The sequence below is a fragment of the Elephantulus edwardii genome, unplaced genomic scaffold (genome assembly GCF_000299155.1).
Source record: "Elephantulus edwardii isolate Elephantulus edwardi_28Jun2011 unplaced genomic scaffold, EleEdw1.0 scaffold00215, whole genome shotgun sequence".
Taxonomy (NCBI): domain Eukaryota; kingdom Metazoa; phylum Chordata; class Mammalia; order Macroscelidea; family Macroscelididae; genus Elephantulus; species Elephantulus edwardii.
This window is the reverse complement of record NW_006399965.1, coordinates 1,439,944-1,455,452: the sequence shown is the minus strand read 5'-3', so window position 1 is coordinate 1,455,452 and position 15,509 is coordinate 1,439,944. Positions and strand designations below refer to the sequence as shown.

General features: G+C 39.8%; 1 protein-coding gene across 1 annotated transcript in view; it reads left to right on the top strand.

The window, feature by feature from the left end:
- LOC102844561 (leucine-, glutamate- and lysine-rich protein 1-like) overlaps nt 1–15,509 on the top strand; it is a 234,812-nt gene that overhangs the window by 114,031 nt on the left and 105,272 nt on the right. The window contains exon 5 of the mRNA XM_006897783.1: nt 4,455–4,640. Coding sequence (XP_006897845.1) covers nt 4,455–4,640 — 186 coding nt within the window. The remainder of the gene's footprint in view (nt 1–4,454; nt 4,641–15,509) is intronic.

Here is a 15,509-nt window from a genome sequence, read left to right as displayed (position 1 = left end):
TTGACCCTTAATTCTGCAAAATTCCTTCGCTTTTTCTTAAGGGTTTCTGGCACTGCAGGAACCTTCTTTTTCATCTCCACGGCAGCCTCCATGATTCCAGGTGTGGGGGGGGGGGCGGGGAAGGCAAGATACAATATTTTAACAGGTTTGGAATCATGGCTTTCCACTTTCCAAACAATTTTTGACTGACTAGCTCTTGAAACTTTAAAATCTAATTCTAGAATTAAGAGTAGTAGTTCACATTTTTGTTCTAATGATAAAATACAGATAGATTATTAGACTTATTTTTGTATTACGTTATTAATCAGAACTGACCAAAGAAAAAGAACTAGTATGACTACTAGCTAGCTAGCTAGGTAGGTAGATATGAATTTATTTTTAGGAATTGGTTTACAGGAGCTGATAAGCCAGATACAGGCTGGAAATTGGACCAGATTTTTGTTTATCGAAGTGTAACCATGGTGCTCCTTAGAGGCAAGGATGCTGAAGTTGTCTCATATGTGTTGGGAATATTTTCGGGAGGGACCCGTCCTTGAAAATAGACAACATGTTGGAAAAGGTAGAGTCAGAAAGAAAGGAAGACCCTCGACCAGATAAGCTGACGCGGTGACTGGAGCAATGGGTTTGAGAGAGGTGGCAAGGGTGACACAGAATAGAACAAGGTTCACTAGGAGTCATAGTCAATGTCGTAGCACTTAACAACTATACACACGTGGGGGACTCTGGTGGCATAGTCCACAGAAGTGTTGCACTGTTAACCAAAAGGTTGTGTATTTCTGGTAGTTCAATTCCACCAGTGGTGTCTTGGGAGGGGGATGGGCAGTTGCTTCCTGTTGTCATTAACAGCCTCCGAAACCTGACTAGGAGTCAGAACCAACCCAATGGCAGTGAGTTTATTTGACATGCAGGTAAAAATTGGATAATGAGTAAGGAAGAGAAAAGAATTTATGCTTTTAAACTGTGGTGTTTAAAGACTGCCAAAAGAACAAAGAAATATTTCTTGGAAGTAGTACATCCAGACTGCTTCTTATGTCTATAACCATACCAACCTGCATATTACCCAGTCTTATCCGAATGCTCCTTAGAAGCAAAGATCATACAACCTTGTCTCTTATACTTTGGGCACATTGTCCGGTGGAATCAGTCCCTGGAGGTGGGCATGATGGTCAGTGAAAAAAAAGGTAGGCTCCCAATGAGGCGGACTGATACAGTGACTGGGCACAGTAAAGGCTGTGAGAATGACAGAGTGGAGCAGGACCACAGTGAGTTGGAGCCAATACAATCGTCTATACAACATTATTAGTATGTTTAGAATGCACGCCTTTGAAGAGAGTGCTGAAAGGAAGCACATAATCAGTATCTTTAGTGCTGTATTAGAAATCATCTAGAAGCTTTGCTTAGTAATCCCCTCATTCAGTCTCTAGAAATTCGTTGCTGTTGGGTTGGAACCAACTCGTCGCTAACCCTTCACTGGGTTTCTGAGACGGGAAGCCGGGGAGGAGGGGACTGACCATCTTTCTTCCTCATAGTTGCTGGTGGATTCAGAGAGTCTCTGCCTTTGGATTAACAGCACAACTCCCTACAAACAACCCCACCGGAGCTCCCTTAAAAACCTTAAACTCAGGGAGCTCTGGTGGCCTAGTGGCAAGACGCTGCACTGCAATCCCAGAGGTACGCGGTTCAAATCCACCAGATGCTCTGCTGGAGAAGGAGGGGGAATCTCCTCCAGTACCAGTCACATCTGATTTGACGGTACACATAAAAAAAATTAAAAAAATTAAAAACAAATACAATACAAAAAATAAATCAAAAAACCAAAACAAAACCCCTTAAACTTAATACCATCGAGGCAGAGTCAATTCTTATGTGTCCCTGCTGTAAATCGCACAGGAAGAGACTGTCCTTCTCCCGCGGTGCCGCTTTATTCAGCAGTAGGTGCTGAGGAACAAATAAGATATAATGTGTGTCACGTGCATGCATGTGAGCAGGATCATATAAACGGCGCCAAGTAGTGTGAGTTCTAGGCAGGTCAAGGTGACTTCCAGCTTGAATCAGGGTAGAGTTCCAGGCCTCAGGGACATTTGCACGATGGTAGGTAGAATGTGTGAAGATATGGGACTCTTCACAGGGTGTACAGAGACAGGAAAGCTTATGCTTACGGTACAAGTTAGGGACCATGAATTATATAGGTTGACTTGATTGGGGTCTTAATTTCTGAAATATTTAATTGGGACACCTGAGTAACAAACATGAAAATGTTTTCATGACAAGGGTTGTTGTTGGTTGGTGTCATTGAGTCAATGACTCATAGTGAGCCTATGAATAACAAACTTGAACCCTGTCTGTCCTATCATGTGCTGTCCTCATCATCTTGGACAAACTTGAGCCCATTGCTGCAGTCACCTTGTCAGTCTGCCTCATTGGGCATTTTCTTCTTTCACGGATCCTCCACCTTTCCAAGTAGGATATCTCTTTCCAAAGACTAGCCTCTCCTAGGGTACTATTAGTAATTTCACATGAAAGTTGATTTAACAAGTCTTCCACGTGATTCCTGTAAGTGGAGATGTTGGGGTTGCATAGCAGGCTGAAGGTGAGTTAATTCATCTCTACCAGGTCCACCTTCTTAATTCCATATCAGAAACATCATAGCTCCCAACTTTCCATTTAGGAATTACACTGTACTTTTCCATGTGTTAGAATATACTTCACAAATAAATTTGTATCACAGATTCTTATTCTTTTAATGTCAGAAGGAAAGTCACGTTGACATAAGTAGTTATTTTAGAGACAGCTAGTCACATACACTAACAGAGTCCACCTGCTCTCTGAAGCAGTGTCATTTCTGGAAAACAGTAAACAGGTAACAGCCAGTGTGTGCTTCTCTGCAGTGTCACAGCACCTTGACCCTGGACAGATATGATTTACAGTCCAGTGCGGTGTGTTCAGGCACAAGAAGCCATCTCTGTGGCTCTCAAAATACCCAGATGGACTTTATAGGTGCCAAGTTCTCTTCTTCTTTTTAATTAAACTACATAAAGTTGTATCTACCAGTGTGAGAGTGGTTTTCCATAGCACAAATATGCATTTGTAAATTCTTAAAAATGCTTAGCTATTCATTTATGGGGGACATCTCGTGGGGGTAGGAACCACTGAAGGTAATAGAATTCCATTTATTTTCTTACAGTCAATTTATTTCTGCAGGTTTCCTATTTTGAACAGCAGTGAAAAGCGAAAAGGTGCCAGCTCCCTTGTGCTCAAGCCCGGGTTTATCTTAGTACTGCTTTTTTCTCCTAAGCCTACCATCTTCTCAGAGGCCCCTTTGCCTTTCTCTTTGGACCACATCCCTGGGCCTGTTCACCACTGTCTTGGAAGACAAGCTGTGTTCTCTGTGTTCGACTGCTCTGCTTTGCTTCTGTCATGGCCTCTGCTGGCCGGGTTGCATTTGCTTCAGTGCCTGTTCTGTGGGTCCCCACTTCTTCACTGGCGCTTGTGGATGTTATTTCTAATGTGGTGGCGCCAAGAGAAATAAAGCAGGTCAAGTTCTTCTGATGCTTAGTCACATGTGGAAGCCAGCACACAACCTAGAGCTGAGAGACCCAAGGCAAGGAATGTTCAATGGACCGTTCAGATTAGAATGTAGCTCACATCCTCATCACTGTTAGTAATTTAGGGTGTGCAAATCTTATACCATTGTATAATTTCTTGTATGTTTATATATTTTAATGGTTGTTTAAAGCAGCAATGATGAGAAGGTTGGGGAAGGAAGAGTTTGGTAATTAGTATTCCGATGGATAATATGCTCCATGTATTTCTCGCAAAATTATGTAAAATTAGCACTTTTAAGTCTAAGTAGATATGTGAAGGCATATTTTTATTAAACTTAATCAAAGAAGATGGAATAATTACATAATTGCTGTGATGAATTCTGATCTCATTTTTAAGCATAGAGTACTAATAGAATAATTAAGGTAGATTAATTCTTTCTGCTCATAAATGTATTAGCTTCAGACACTATATACTTCCATCTCTTCTTTTCTATCTACTCTGCTAAAAATGCCACCTAACTAATTCCTGCTAACAAATCCAGATTTACCTGCATAAATTATGTTGCCAAAAACCAATTTCATTTCCATAAAATCTAGAATATTACATGGAAAATTATTCAGTTATGTGATATTTGAAAAACTGGCTGAATTGGCTTTAATCTAATTTAAAGGCTAAAAATACTTACAGAAAGGTTTCATGCATCATTTAGCAATACACCTCATTTTCTTCTCTCTTTTTTAGACTTAATGCTGAGTTTAAATTTAACCTTTTGGTTATATGCCATTATGCTCATGATAAAGTCATATTGACTTTTACCTATTAATTTTACAAAAGAAACATCAGAAGTTTTGGGGGAATATTTTATAATTTGGTAATATATATTTGCAAACTTGGATTTTCCTTTGCAGAAATAGCTGGACTGAATAAAAGTTTGACAATTTCCCAGAAAACTAAGGTATGGCTTGAAGAAGAATTGAAAAGTGTGAAATTGTCGTCAGATGCAGCCACATGGAGATCTCAGCAGACTCAGACGTCAAATCCACAGGAAGTGAACTTGCAAACTAGATGCTATGATTTGCAAAAGGAAGTACTAGGTAAAAGAAAATTATATTTTGTTGTTAGCAACTAAGCATTATAAGGGAATGTCTAAATTTTTATTTATCTTAAAATTTTAAGAGAATCTTAACTGTTTTGCATTTCAATTGTGGTTAATTATTAATGACTGTGACAATAACGCTCTATAATTAGTATTTGCTACGACCACCACCACCAACAACAATATTTAGAGTCAAGGTTTAAGTGAGTATAATGAAGACATCTCAGCTAAAAAGCTGTATTTCAGAAGAACAAACTAGATTTTTTTTTGTATTGTTAACATCAATAGACTGACAGTTTAAGGTACTGAAAGAAAATACAACAAATGGTGTTATGTAAGATTCAGTTGAGATTTTTAGATAATTCCTCACTTTTCAAAAGATTTTGAAATACTAGATTTGGAGTACATACCTTAGGCAATGTTTTTGATTTTTACAGAGAAATTAAAATCTACTCAGAGGAAAGAGTATCTTGGCAGTAAGACAAAGGAGTTTGTACATCTTCCTGAAGCCAATAAGTAATCATTGGCAGTTGTTAAATCAAGATCATGAGAACATGAAATCTGATTTTAGCAAAATTAATTTGTTAACAAATAAATGGAAATATTCCAAACATCAAGAGATTGTAGCCAGCAGTCAGTTACAAAATACTTCCTTGGCTGGTAACCCCATTTGAAGACTAGCCAAACCAGTTTCAGATAGGGAAGCAAACTAATATTTCTTATGTTCTAATTTATATTAGACATTGTGCTAGCACTTTAAATAAATTATCTCTGTCACTTTTCAAAGTGACCATGAAAAGCAGGTATGATTTCCCAATTTACATAGGAGAAAACAAAGGCCCAGGAAGGTAGGCATGATACCACATACCTGGTAAGTGGAAGGGAGGAAAGTCAAGTTAGTCTGACTCCAGTGTCAAGGTTGTCCCACTGAGTCGACTTGACTTTCTCTGTCATCACAATTCAAAAGCTTAAATAGAATCAGAGTGACAAGACTACCTAGGACTGGGGGACTCGAACACATGTCTGAGTAGAAACAGTAGATAAGGAAGTCACGGATGGCTCTGTGCGTTAGAGCCTCTAATGACGGATGTGCTGCAGGTGAGAGCAGTCTGGAAGAAGCTAGTGTTGGGAGAGAAGAGAAAGAGTTCATGTTCATAGTTATTGCGTGAACTTGGCAAAACGTGAACCCAGACAGCAATTATAAAAATAAAAGAAAAAAATAATAAAATATTTTCGTTTTCTCTTTTGTAAATTATCTTCCAGAAATTGCAATATCACATTTTTTTTCTTGTATAAAAAGAGTAATGGCAAAGTAGGATGGCTGGGTCTGACCTCTATCCACAGAGGGAAACTGTCCCCATCAAAAACATCCACAGTATAAAACTGATCCTTTTAAGGTCAGACACAACTCTCTACTGTGCTGCACCTACGTCTACCAACTACTGGGTCTGAAATTTGTTACAATTGACCATGAACACGCTACAGAATCTCTGTTTGCCCATAGCTGTGGGGTTTATTAGAGAAACAGGTTATGGGGAAGGGAAAGGATATCACTGCAGTGAAAGTCCAGGTTCAGCAAAAAGCAGTCCCAATCCAGGCTAACAACAAAACAGATAACTATCCTCAATTAGTTCAGACAGCTTTTTAGTCAGCAGCAAGACAGTCTCTCCATCAATCCACGTAGTTTCTCTATCAACAGCAAGATATTTCTGACATGGGAACCTCTGGCTCAGAAGGATGTCTGGTCCTTTCTCTGATCCTTCTTTCCGAGGTTGAGGCTTTTTTTCGCAAGAACTGTGACCCTAGCTCACTCTGACCCCATCAGGCTGTGCTTTGCCAGTCTCTCGACAGTCTAGTGTTCTCTCTCTCTCTCTCTCTCTCTCTCTCTCTCTCTCTCTCTCTCATGTTAGCCTTCCTGATAATGTTGAAGGTGCTGCTAATTAACTATGTGCCCACAGTTGAGGCAGCTGGAGACCACACCCTGGGGTGAGGAGTAGAAGTTAATGCAATGGATAGAAAAGTCATTCTCAAAAGTCCTTAAAAGTTTCTTTAATAGTGTTTTAAAACTCTAAATATTTCTTCAAAAGTATATTCTAAATATTCTAGAGCTGGTTGGCCTAACACATTAATATTACACTTCATCTTAGCTGCATAACTGTAGCAGTGCACTCAAACACAGCACACATCTTGAAGCTGTCACAGAACTGGACAGTATTCCATTCTTTTATACAGACAGTCACCATGAGTCAGAGCTGACTCAACAATGATACAAACAAAAGCTAAATCAGCCTAGTTCTTCTTTACAGACATGTTGAAGTAATATTGTTTCTAAGATTTGATCCAACAGGTGAAAGAGCTGAACTGAATATTTCAAAAGGCAGCTTGAGAAGACCAAACAAAATGTTTTATTGGAATGTGCAAAGATCTGGAGTCAGGGAATAATTTGCTCAGCATTTCTCAAGCTGAAAGAACTGAAAACCAAAGCAAAGCCTCAAGTTGCAATACTGAGAGCTGCTATTGGCAAGATCGTTGTTCACCCATGAAGCATCAGAAGAAGAGAAGAAGAATACAGTCAACTGTACCAAAAAGAATTAATTGACACTGAAAAATTCCAGGAAGTTTAATATGAACAAGAGCAAATATCAGTGAAGGAAGAGGTTCAAGATGCATTGAAGGCTCTAGAAACTGACAAGACACCAATTGACATGTTCCAAATAACAGATGCAACCCAGGATGGACGACAGACTTACCAGTATGTACCAGGAAATTTGAAGGACAGCTGTTTGGCTAATTGAATGGAAGAAATCCATTTGTTCCCATTCCCAAGAAAAAGGATCCAACAGAATGTGGAGAAGACTGAAAAATATCATTCATATCACATATTGTTGAAGGTCTTCCAAAAGCAACTATAATAGTATACTCACAAGGAACAGCCAGAAGTTCAAGTGGGGTTTAGAAGATGCCCTAACACCAGGCATCACTACTGATGTCAGATGGATTCTGGCTGAAAACAGAGAACATTAGGAAAACGTGTATCTTTCTTTTATTGACTATGGAAAGGCATTTACATGGATCATAACAAACTATAGCTAATATTGAGAAGAATGGGAATCCCAGAATAGTAATTGTGCTCATGTGAAATCTATACCTAGACCAAGAAGCCATTGTCTGAACAGAGCAAGGAAACACTGTGTAATTTAAAATCAGAAAGATTGCTGAGCAAATAATTTGCAAAACTAGACTCTATGAAGAGGAGGGTTTGGAGGAAGACACAGCAGCAGCCTATGTTCCTCAGATGACACAACTTTGCTGAAAGTGAGAACTTGAAACACTTGTGGCAGAAGATTAAGGAATGCAGCCTTCGATGCAGATTACATCTCAACATCAGTAAGACACCAGTTCTCACCATTGGGCCATCATGAAAATGGAAGAAGTGAAGTTGTCAATGATTTAATCTTGCTTGGATCCACAATTAACACCCTTATTACCAACAATCAGGAGAGGAGGAGATTTATTGTATTGGGCAAGTCTGCTATCAGGGATATCTTCAAAATACTACAGAGCAATGATGTCAGTCTGAAGACTAAGGTGTTCTTGATTCAGGTCATGGTCTTTTCAGTTGCTTGCTATGCAGCTGAGAGCTGAACAGTGCATAAGGATGACAGAAGAATTGATGCATTTGAGTTGTAAGAGGAGAGTACTGAATATCCCATGGACTGCCAAAAGAATAAACAAGTATGTCTTGGATAAAGTGCATCCAGAGTGCTCCTTGAGGCAAAGATGGTGAAGCTTTGTCTCTCATCCTTTGGTCATGTTGCTAAGAGAATTTATTCCTTGGAAGAAGATATCATGCTTGGAATGGTGGAAGGTCAGCGAAAGAAAAGAAGACCCTCGATGAAATGGATAGACACAGTAACTACAGCATTGGGCCAAGTGTGTCAGAACTGATGAAGATGGCACAACACAGGACAAGGTCTATTGTTCACAGGATCATTATGAGTCATACTCAACCTGACAGCACCTAACAACCACACTAAAGAAATGTGTTACTGCTATAAAGATAGCAATGCATACCTTTTTAATTAGTTTTTTTTCATTAATTTTAATGAAAGTTTACAGAGACTGCATTTCCATTCAGTCATTGTTGCACTTTTCTCCCTGCCCCCCGCCCCAGTTTGCTTTTCTCTTTGAAAAGTAAGAAAAAAAATTTTTCATTGTTACACAATCCTCTTCTCCCCACCAGTCCACTTCACTATGCAGCTTTCATTCTGGACTCTTTTTATGACAATAATATCTAATCATATATTCCTCCTAAACAGTTCTCTCCCTCATCTATTTCAATGCAGTGTACATTATTTATTCATCTTTTCTTAGTTTCCCCCCAACCTTGATGTCAGTCCTGCCAATGGCACTATGCAGTATTTGTCCTTTTGTGACTGAGATATTTCACTCAGCATAATGTCCTCCAGGGTCACCCATTTTGTATAATTCATGAGTTCCTTGTTTTTCAGTGCAGAATAGTATTCCATTGTTTGAATATACCACAGCTTCTATATCCATTCATTTGTTCATGAGCACTTAGATTGTTTCCAACTCTTTGCCATTGTGAACAAAGCAGCAGTAAACATAGGTGTGCATATATCTGCTTGAGTGGCAGTTCTTGTTTCTTTAGGGTATATTCCTGGTAGTGGAGTTGCTGAGTCCAATGGTATTTTTATTTCCAACTTTTTGAGAAAGTGCCATACTGCCTTCCATAGTGGTCGCACCATTTTACACAGCCACCAACAGTTTCTCTGCAGCCTTCCAGCATTTGTGGTTTGCTGTTCTGTTAAATTTTGCTATTCTTATTCATATCTTATAGTTTTGATTGGCATCTCTCTTTGAACATTTCTTTATGTGTTTGTTTGCCATCTGAATGTCTTCTGTGATGAAGTGTCTGTTCATATCCTGTGTCCATTTTTCATTTGGGTTGTTTACCTTTGTCTATCCCATCGCAATACATCTTTTGATTTCCTGGCTGTTGGTGCCAAGAGTGTTGACTGTGGAGCCTAGCAAACTGAAACTGTTAACAGTCTCAATCTCTTCTCTATCCATCATGAATGAAGCTGCTGCCATTTGGCCCAGTGGTGAGAATCTTTGTTTTCTTGATATTAAGCTTCAATTGATGTTGAGCGCTGCATTCCTTGACTTCTACAGCAAGTGCTTCAGGTCTTCCTCAATTTCAGCAAGCAGGGTTGTGTCATCTGCATAACATAGATTGTTAATGAATCTTCCTCCAATCCTGATGCCACATTTCTCCTCATTCAGCCTAGCCTCCTGGATAATCTGTTCTGCATATAGATTGAAAAGGTATGGGGATAGGACACATCCCTGGCGTACACCCTTCCCAATTTTGAACCATGCAGCGTTTCCTTGCTCTGTTCTGACAGCTGCCTCTTGGTCCAAGTATAGGTTTCTCATTAACATGATCAAATGTTCTGGGATTCCCATTCTTCTCAGAGTCAGCCACAGTTTGTTGTGATCCCCATAGTCAAATGCCTTTGCATAATCAATGAAACGCAGATAAAAATTCCTTTGGTACTCCCTGCTTTCAGCCAGGATCCATCTAATATTAGCTACGTTATCCCTAGTACCACCACCCCTTCTAAATCCAGTCTGGACATCTGGTAGTTCACTGTTGATGTGCTATTCCAGTCATTTTTAGATAATCTTCAGCAGAATCTTGCTTGCATGTGATGTTAATGATATTGTTCGATAATTTCCACACACTATTGGGTCACCTTTCTTTGGAATGGGAAGAACTATAGATCTCTTCCAGTCAGTTGGCCAATTGATTGTCCTCCAGATTTCTTGGCACAACTTGATGAGCACATCTAGGGCAGCATCTGTTAGTTGAAATAGGTCAGTTGGTATACCATCAGTTCCAGGAGCCTTATTTTTTAGCTAATTCTTTCACAGCAGCTTGAACTTCTTTTTTTCACCACCATAGGCTCTTGTTCATATGTTGTTTTATGAAATGCTTCTGTGTCAGCTAATTCCTTTCGATACATTGACTCTTTCCATTTTCTTTTACTACTTCCTGGATCATTTAATATTCTGCCCAAAGCATCCTTAAGTGTTGCAACTCGAGGTTTGAATTTGTTCTTCAGTTCCTTGAACTTAAATGCTGAGTGAGTTCGGCCCTTTTGATTTGCTGACTCCAGCTCCTTGCACATTTCATTGTAATATATTACTTTGTCTTCCGACGCTGCTTTTTGAAATCTTCTGTTCAGCTCTTTTAGTATCTTGAATTCTTCCCTTTGCTTTGGCTTTTCTGCACTCTAGTGCAATATTCAGAGTCTTTCCTGACATCCATCTGCTGTTAGAGACCTCTCCAAAATACTGAAGAGCAGTGGTATCACTCTGGAGACTAAGGTGTGTCTTATACAGGCCATGGTCTTTGTAATCACTTGCTATGCATCAGAGAGCTGGACAATGACTAGGGAGGAGAGAAGGAGAATTGATGCCTTTGAGCAGTGGTGCTGAAGAAAAGTGTTGAATATACCATGGACTGCTAAGAATATGAACAGGTTTGTCCTGTTGTTGTTGTTGTTGTTAAGTGCCATCAAGTCGCAGGTGACTCATAGCAACCCTATGAAGGAGAATCCTCGACGGTTGGGTACCTTTCATCCTCTCTCCAGGTTCATAGGGTTTCTGGAGGCAAGCTATTACGGAAGTGGATGCCACTCCTCCTTCCAGGTTTGTCCTAGAGATGGTTAAAATAGGCTGCTACTTGGAGGCAAGGATTCTGAAGCTTTGTCTGACATACTTTGGACATGTTGCTAGGAGGGACCAGGCACAGCATGGGAGCAGAAGACCCTCTATGAGGTGGATTGATTCAGTGACTGGGGTAATGGGGGGTAGGTGTGTTTGAGACAGTGAGATTGGCACAGGATAGAGCAGGGTTTAGGGCTGTTGTACATGGTGTCACTATGAATCACAGTCGACTCGACAACACATAATAACAACAACAATAACTTTTATCTTATTGTGGTGCTCGAGTCACAGAGGTTTTGGTAAGTGGTGTTTTCATTGTCTTTTGTTTCAAGAAACTTTTTAATTTTTTTATTTCTTCTAGTACCCACTCATATTCAAGCCAGTGTTGTTCAACCTCCAAATGTATGATTTTTCTTCTTTATCCTCTTGCTATTATTTCTAATTTTGTAGTATTATGGTCTGAGAAGATGCTTTGTATTATTTCTATGCTTTTTAATTTATTGATGCTTGCCTTGTGATCTATTCTGGAGAATGTTTCATGCACATTGGAGAAGATAAATTGTTTTATTTCAGGGGTGCATTAGCTTATAATTATCTATGAGATCAAGTTGGTTTATTGTGTGGTTTAATTCTTCAGTATCTGTTGAGTTTCTTTCTGGTAGTTCTATCTTTTCTTGAGAATGGTGTATTAAAGTCTCCAACTGCTATAGTAGTTTGCCTGTTTCCTTTTTCAGTTTTGTTAATGTTTGTTTTATATCTTTCGCAGCTCTATAATTTGGTACATAGATATTTATTATTGTTATATTCTCTTGTTCTATTGACCCTTTAACCATTATGTAGTGATCTTCCTTGTCCTTTGTGGTGGTTTTTACATTGAAGTTTATTTTATCAGAGGTTAATATCATTACTCCTGCTTTTTTCTGGTTGCCATTTTCTTGGTATGTTTTTTTGCCAGCCTTTTACTTTTTATTCTTTGTCTTCATTTTTCCTGTGTGTCTCTTACAGACAGCATATTGATGGTTGTTTTTTTTTTTATCTAATCTGCTACTATTTTTCTCTTCACTGCTGCATTTAAACCATTCACATTCAGTGTGATTATTGAAAGGCAAGGTTTCATTGCTATAATTGTATTGAGTTCTTTTTGGTGTTGTTACTAGTTACTTTGGTCCCCTCTGCTTTCTATGGCACTGCAGTAAGGACATTTCTCAGTGTTTCCTGAAACACTGGCCTCGGTTTTGCAAACTCCCTTAGGTTCTGTTTCTCTGGGGATCTTTCCTTCATATTTGATGGACAATTTTGCTGGGTACAGTATTCTTGGTTGAAAGTTGTGTTCTTTGAGTGTTTGATATATGTCATTCCACTGTGTTCTCTCTTGCGTGGTTTCTGCTGATAAATCAGCACGCTTAATCTTATCTGCTCTCCATTATAGGTTACTCTTTGTTTCTCCCTCTCTTCTTTCAGAATTCTCTTCTTATCCTTGGTTCTAGCAAAATTGACTATGATATATCTTGGTGTTTTTCTTTTGGAATCTATTCTATCTGGTGTTCATTCAGCTTCTTGAATATATATTCTCTCACAACTTTTTTGGTGCTTTTACTTGCTTCTTCCTGTTCTGGGATTCTGATGATGTGCATGTTATTTCTCTTGCTGCTGTCCCACATTATTCTTAGGTTTTCCTCTTTTTCCATTTTTTATTCTGCTTTTTGCTCCAGCAGATCATTGGTGACAATTCTACTATTTCATCGGTTCTGTGTTCCATCTCTTCAACTCTATTCCTGTGTCCCTCCACCATGTTGACAGCGTCTGAAACACTGGACCTCAAGTTTTGGATCAGGATTTCTTGTTTTTCCAGCACCTCTAATGCCTCATTTGTTTTATCTGCATTCTTCTGGATTGTTTTTTTAAATTCCTGGTTTTTGCTTGTTGTTGTTGTTGATTGCTGTCGAGTCAAGCACAATTCATAGTGACTCTATTAGCAAAAGACCTAATGCCTTTCCATAACTATCATCAATTCCAAGTTCATAGAGTTTCCAGAGGAATGTGATTTAGGAAGTGGATGCCACTCCAGCTTCAAAACCTGTTTTACAACTTGGAGCTCCACCAAACACTGTCCACATTGGGAAATCATTCTGGTATTTGATACCCCAGTGGTACAAGGTTTAGCATCAAAGCAACACAGGTTACTTCATACTGCACATTGACAAAGAGTGATTTACAAAGTGGAGGAGTGTTCCTTCAGAAACAGCCCTAGTTTCATTTAGCAGTGAGTAATGTTGTCAAGTTGAATACGACTGAGAGTAAGTTTTGCACAAAAGACCTGAACTGTTCTATAACTGACATCATTTATGTACAGAACTCTTTTCTATAACTAACATCATTTCTATATATTTATAGAGTTTAGAGAGTTTGTAGAGTTTACAGAGTTTGAAGAGACATCTAGTTTAGGCAATGGATGCCACTCCTGCTTCCTAGTATAAATGAATCTGGAAGCTCGTCCAAACATTGTATGTAATGGGTAATCATTATGGTATTTGAGAAGACTATAGAACAATGTCCAGCTTCATAGCAACACCAAGTTGTTCAGTTCAGCATATAGACAGAATATTGCTGTTTCATTTTTTAACATGTATTAATTAGTAGTTTAAGAAGAAATGTTTCAATAGTATGGGATTACTGTCTTTTCACTTAGGTGTCTGAATCCTGCTCTTGAGGGGAAAAGAGCATCAATATGTATCAGACATGACCCCAAAAACCTCTGTCATATGCCCATCAAGACTGCCATCAGATGCAGTAAAACAGCCAAAGTCCTTTATTGGGGTCCCAGGCCTGAGCCAGCAGGCCCTTCCTTCCCTTCACCCTGCGGGGCAGACTTTCACCCTAGGCAAATGCTCAAGGACACTCACTCTTGAGGGGAAAACAACATCAATGCATATCAGACATGACCCCCAAAATCTCAGTCATGTACCTGTTAGCACTACCATCAGATGCAGCAAAACAGCCAAAATCCCAGAGTGGGGTTCCGGGCCCCAGCCAGCAATCTCTTTCCCTCCCCCTGGATTTTGCTCCTGTAATTTTTCAAGTTTGTCTTTTACCCGTTGAAAATATTTAATCATTGTTATTTTTAATTCTGAGTCAGAAAGTTCCATCAGACTTTCTGGCTTCAGGAAATCCATTGATACTGTGTCACTTTTTGGGGGTGACACCTTGCTTTGTGCTTGTATAGGATGTAAGGTAGCCTGCTTCTTACATGACATTGCTGTGGTAGAGTTTTTCATGTGAGAGGCAATGATAGGTTCTTGATCTGGAGTCACTGCTCTAGAAAAGGGTGGTGCATCTACCTTGCCTGTGTTTGTCCCTGAACTTCTGACCAAAGGGAAGGTTCAGTTCAGGGCCTATGAGAGCAGGCTCTTTTTGCAGCTAAGTCAGACTAAGGTGCTTTGGATTAAAGGCAAATTTGTTGACTGGATGTGGAGGCACGGGTGTGAGGCAACATGGGTGCAGGGCCAGTACAAGCTGGGGCAGACATGCACGGGGACGTCATTCAGATTCCAGCTGTCCAAGTTGGCTTTCCAGGGACCTCACTCAAATTTCAGCTGTCGGATTCTTGTCTGGTGGGGCCCTGGGTCTGGCAGGGCCGTGGGTCCAGGGAGGTTTGGGGTCCGGCAGGATTCTGGGTATGGAGGGGCTTAAGAAAACTCAGTCAAATTCTCTCTATCCTGCTTGCTTCTGGTGGGGTTGTTCCACAGCAGGTAGGCTGGCAGCCCCCTCTGGACTTGGCTGACGGCTCCCTCCCAGCCTTGGCTGGAGTCTCCTGCCAGGGCTTGGCTGGCCACTCCCACCGCTGCTTGCTGTTTCTATAGTTCCCAAACTAATTATTTTAATTATAGTTCTCACCAAATTCCTACTGTCCTGCTCACCCCCTGTGTGTCTCTCCCTGTGTAGCAATACATATCTTTAGATTAGAATAAGAAATTCAGAAAGAGAATCAGAATTTGAAGAGCATCAACAAATATAAGAATTATCTAATAAATAGTATGTTTTTGCTATATGTAAACGAGTCAGTTCCACCTCCTGGTGACCCGCAGGCATGCAGAATAGAAGTGCTTCTGAG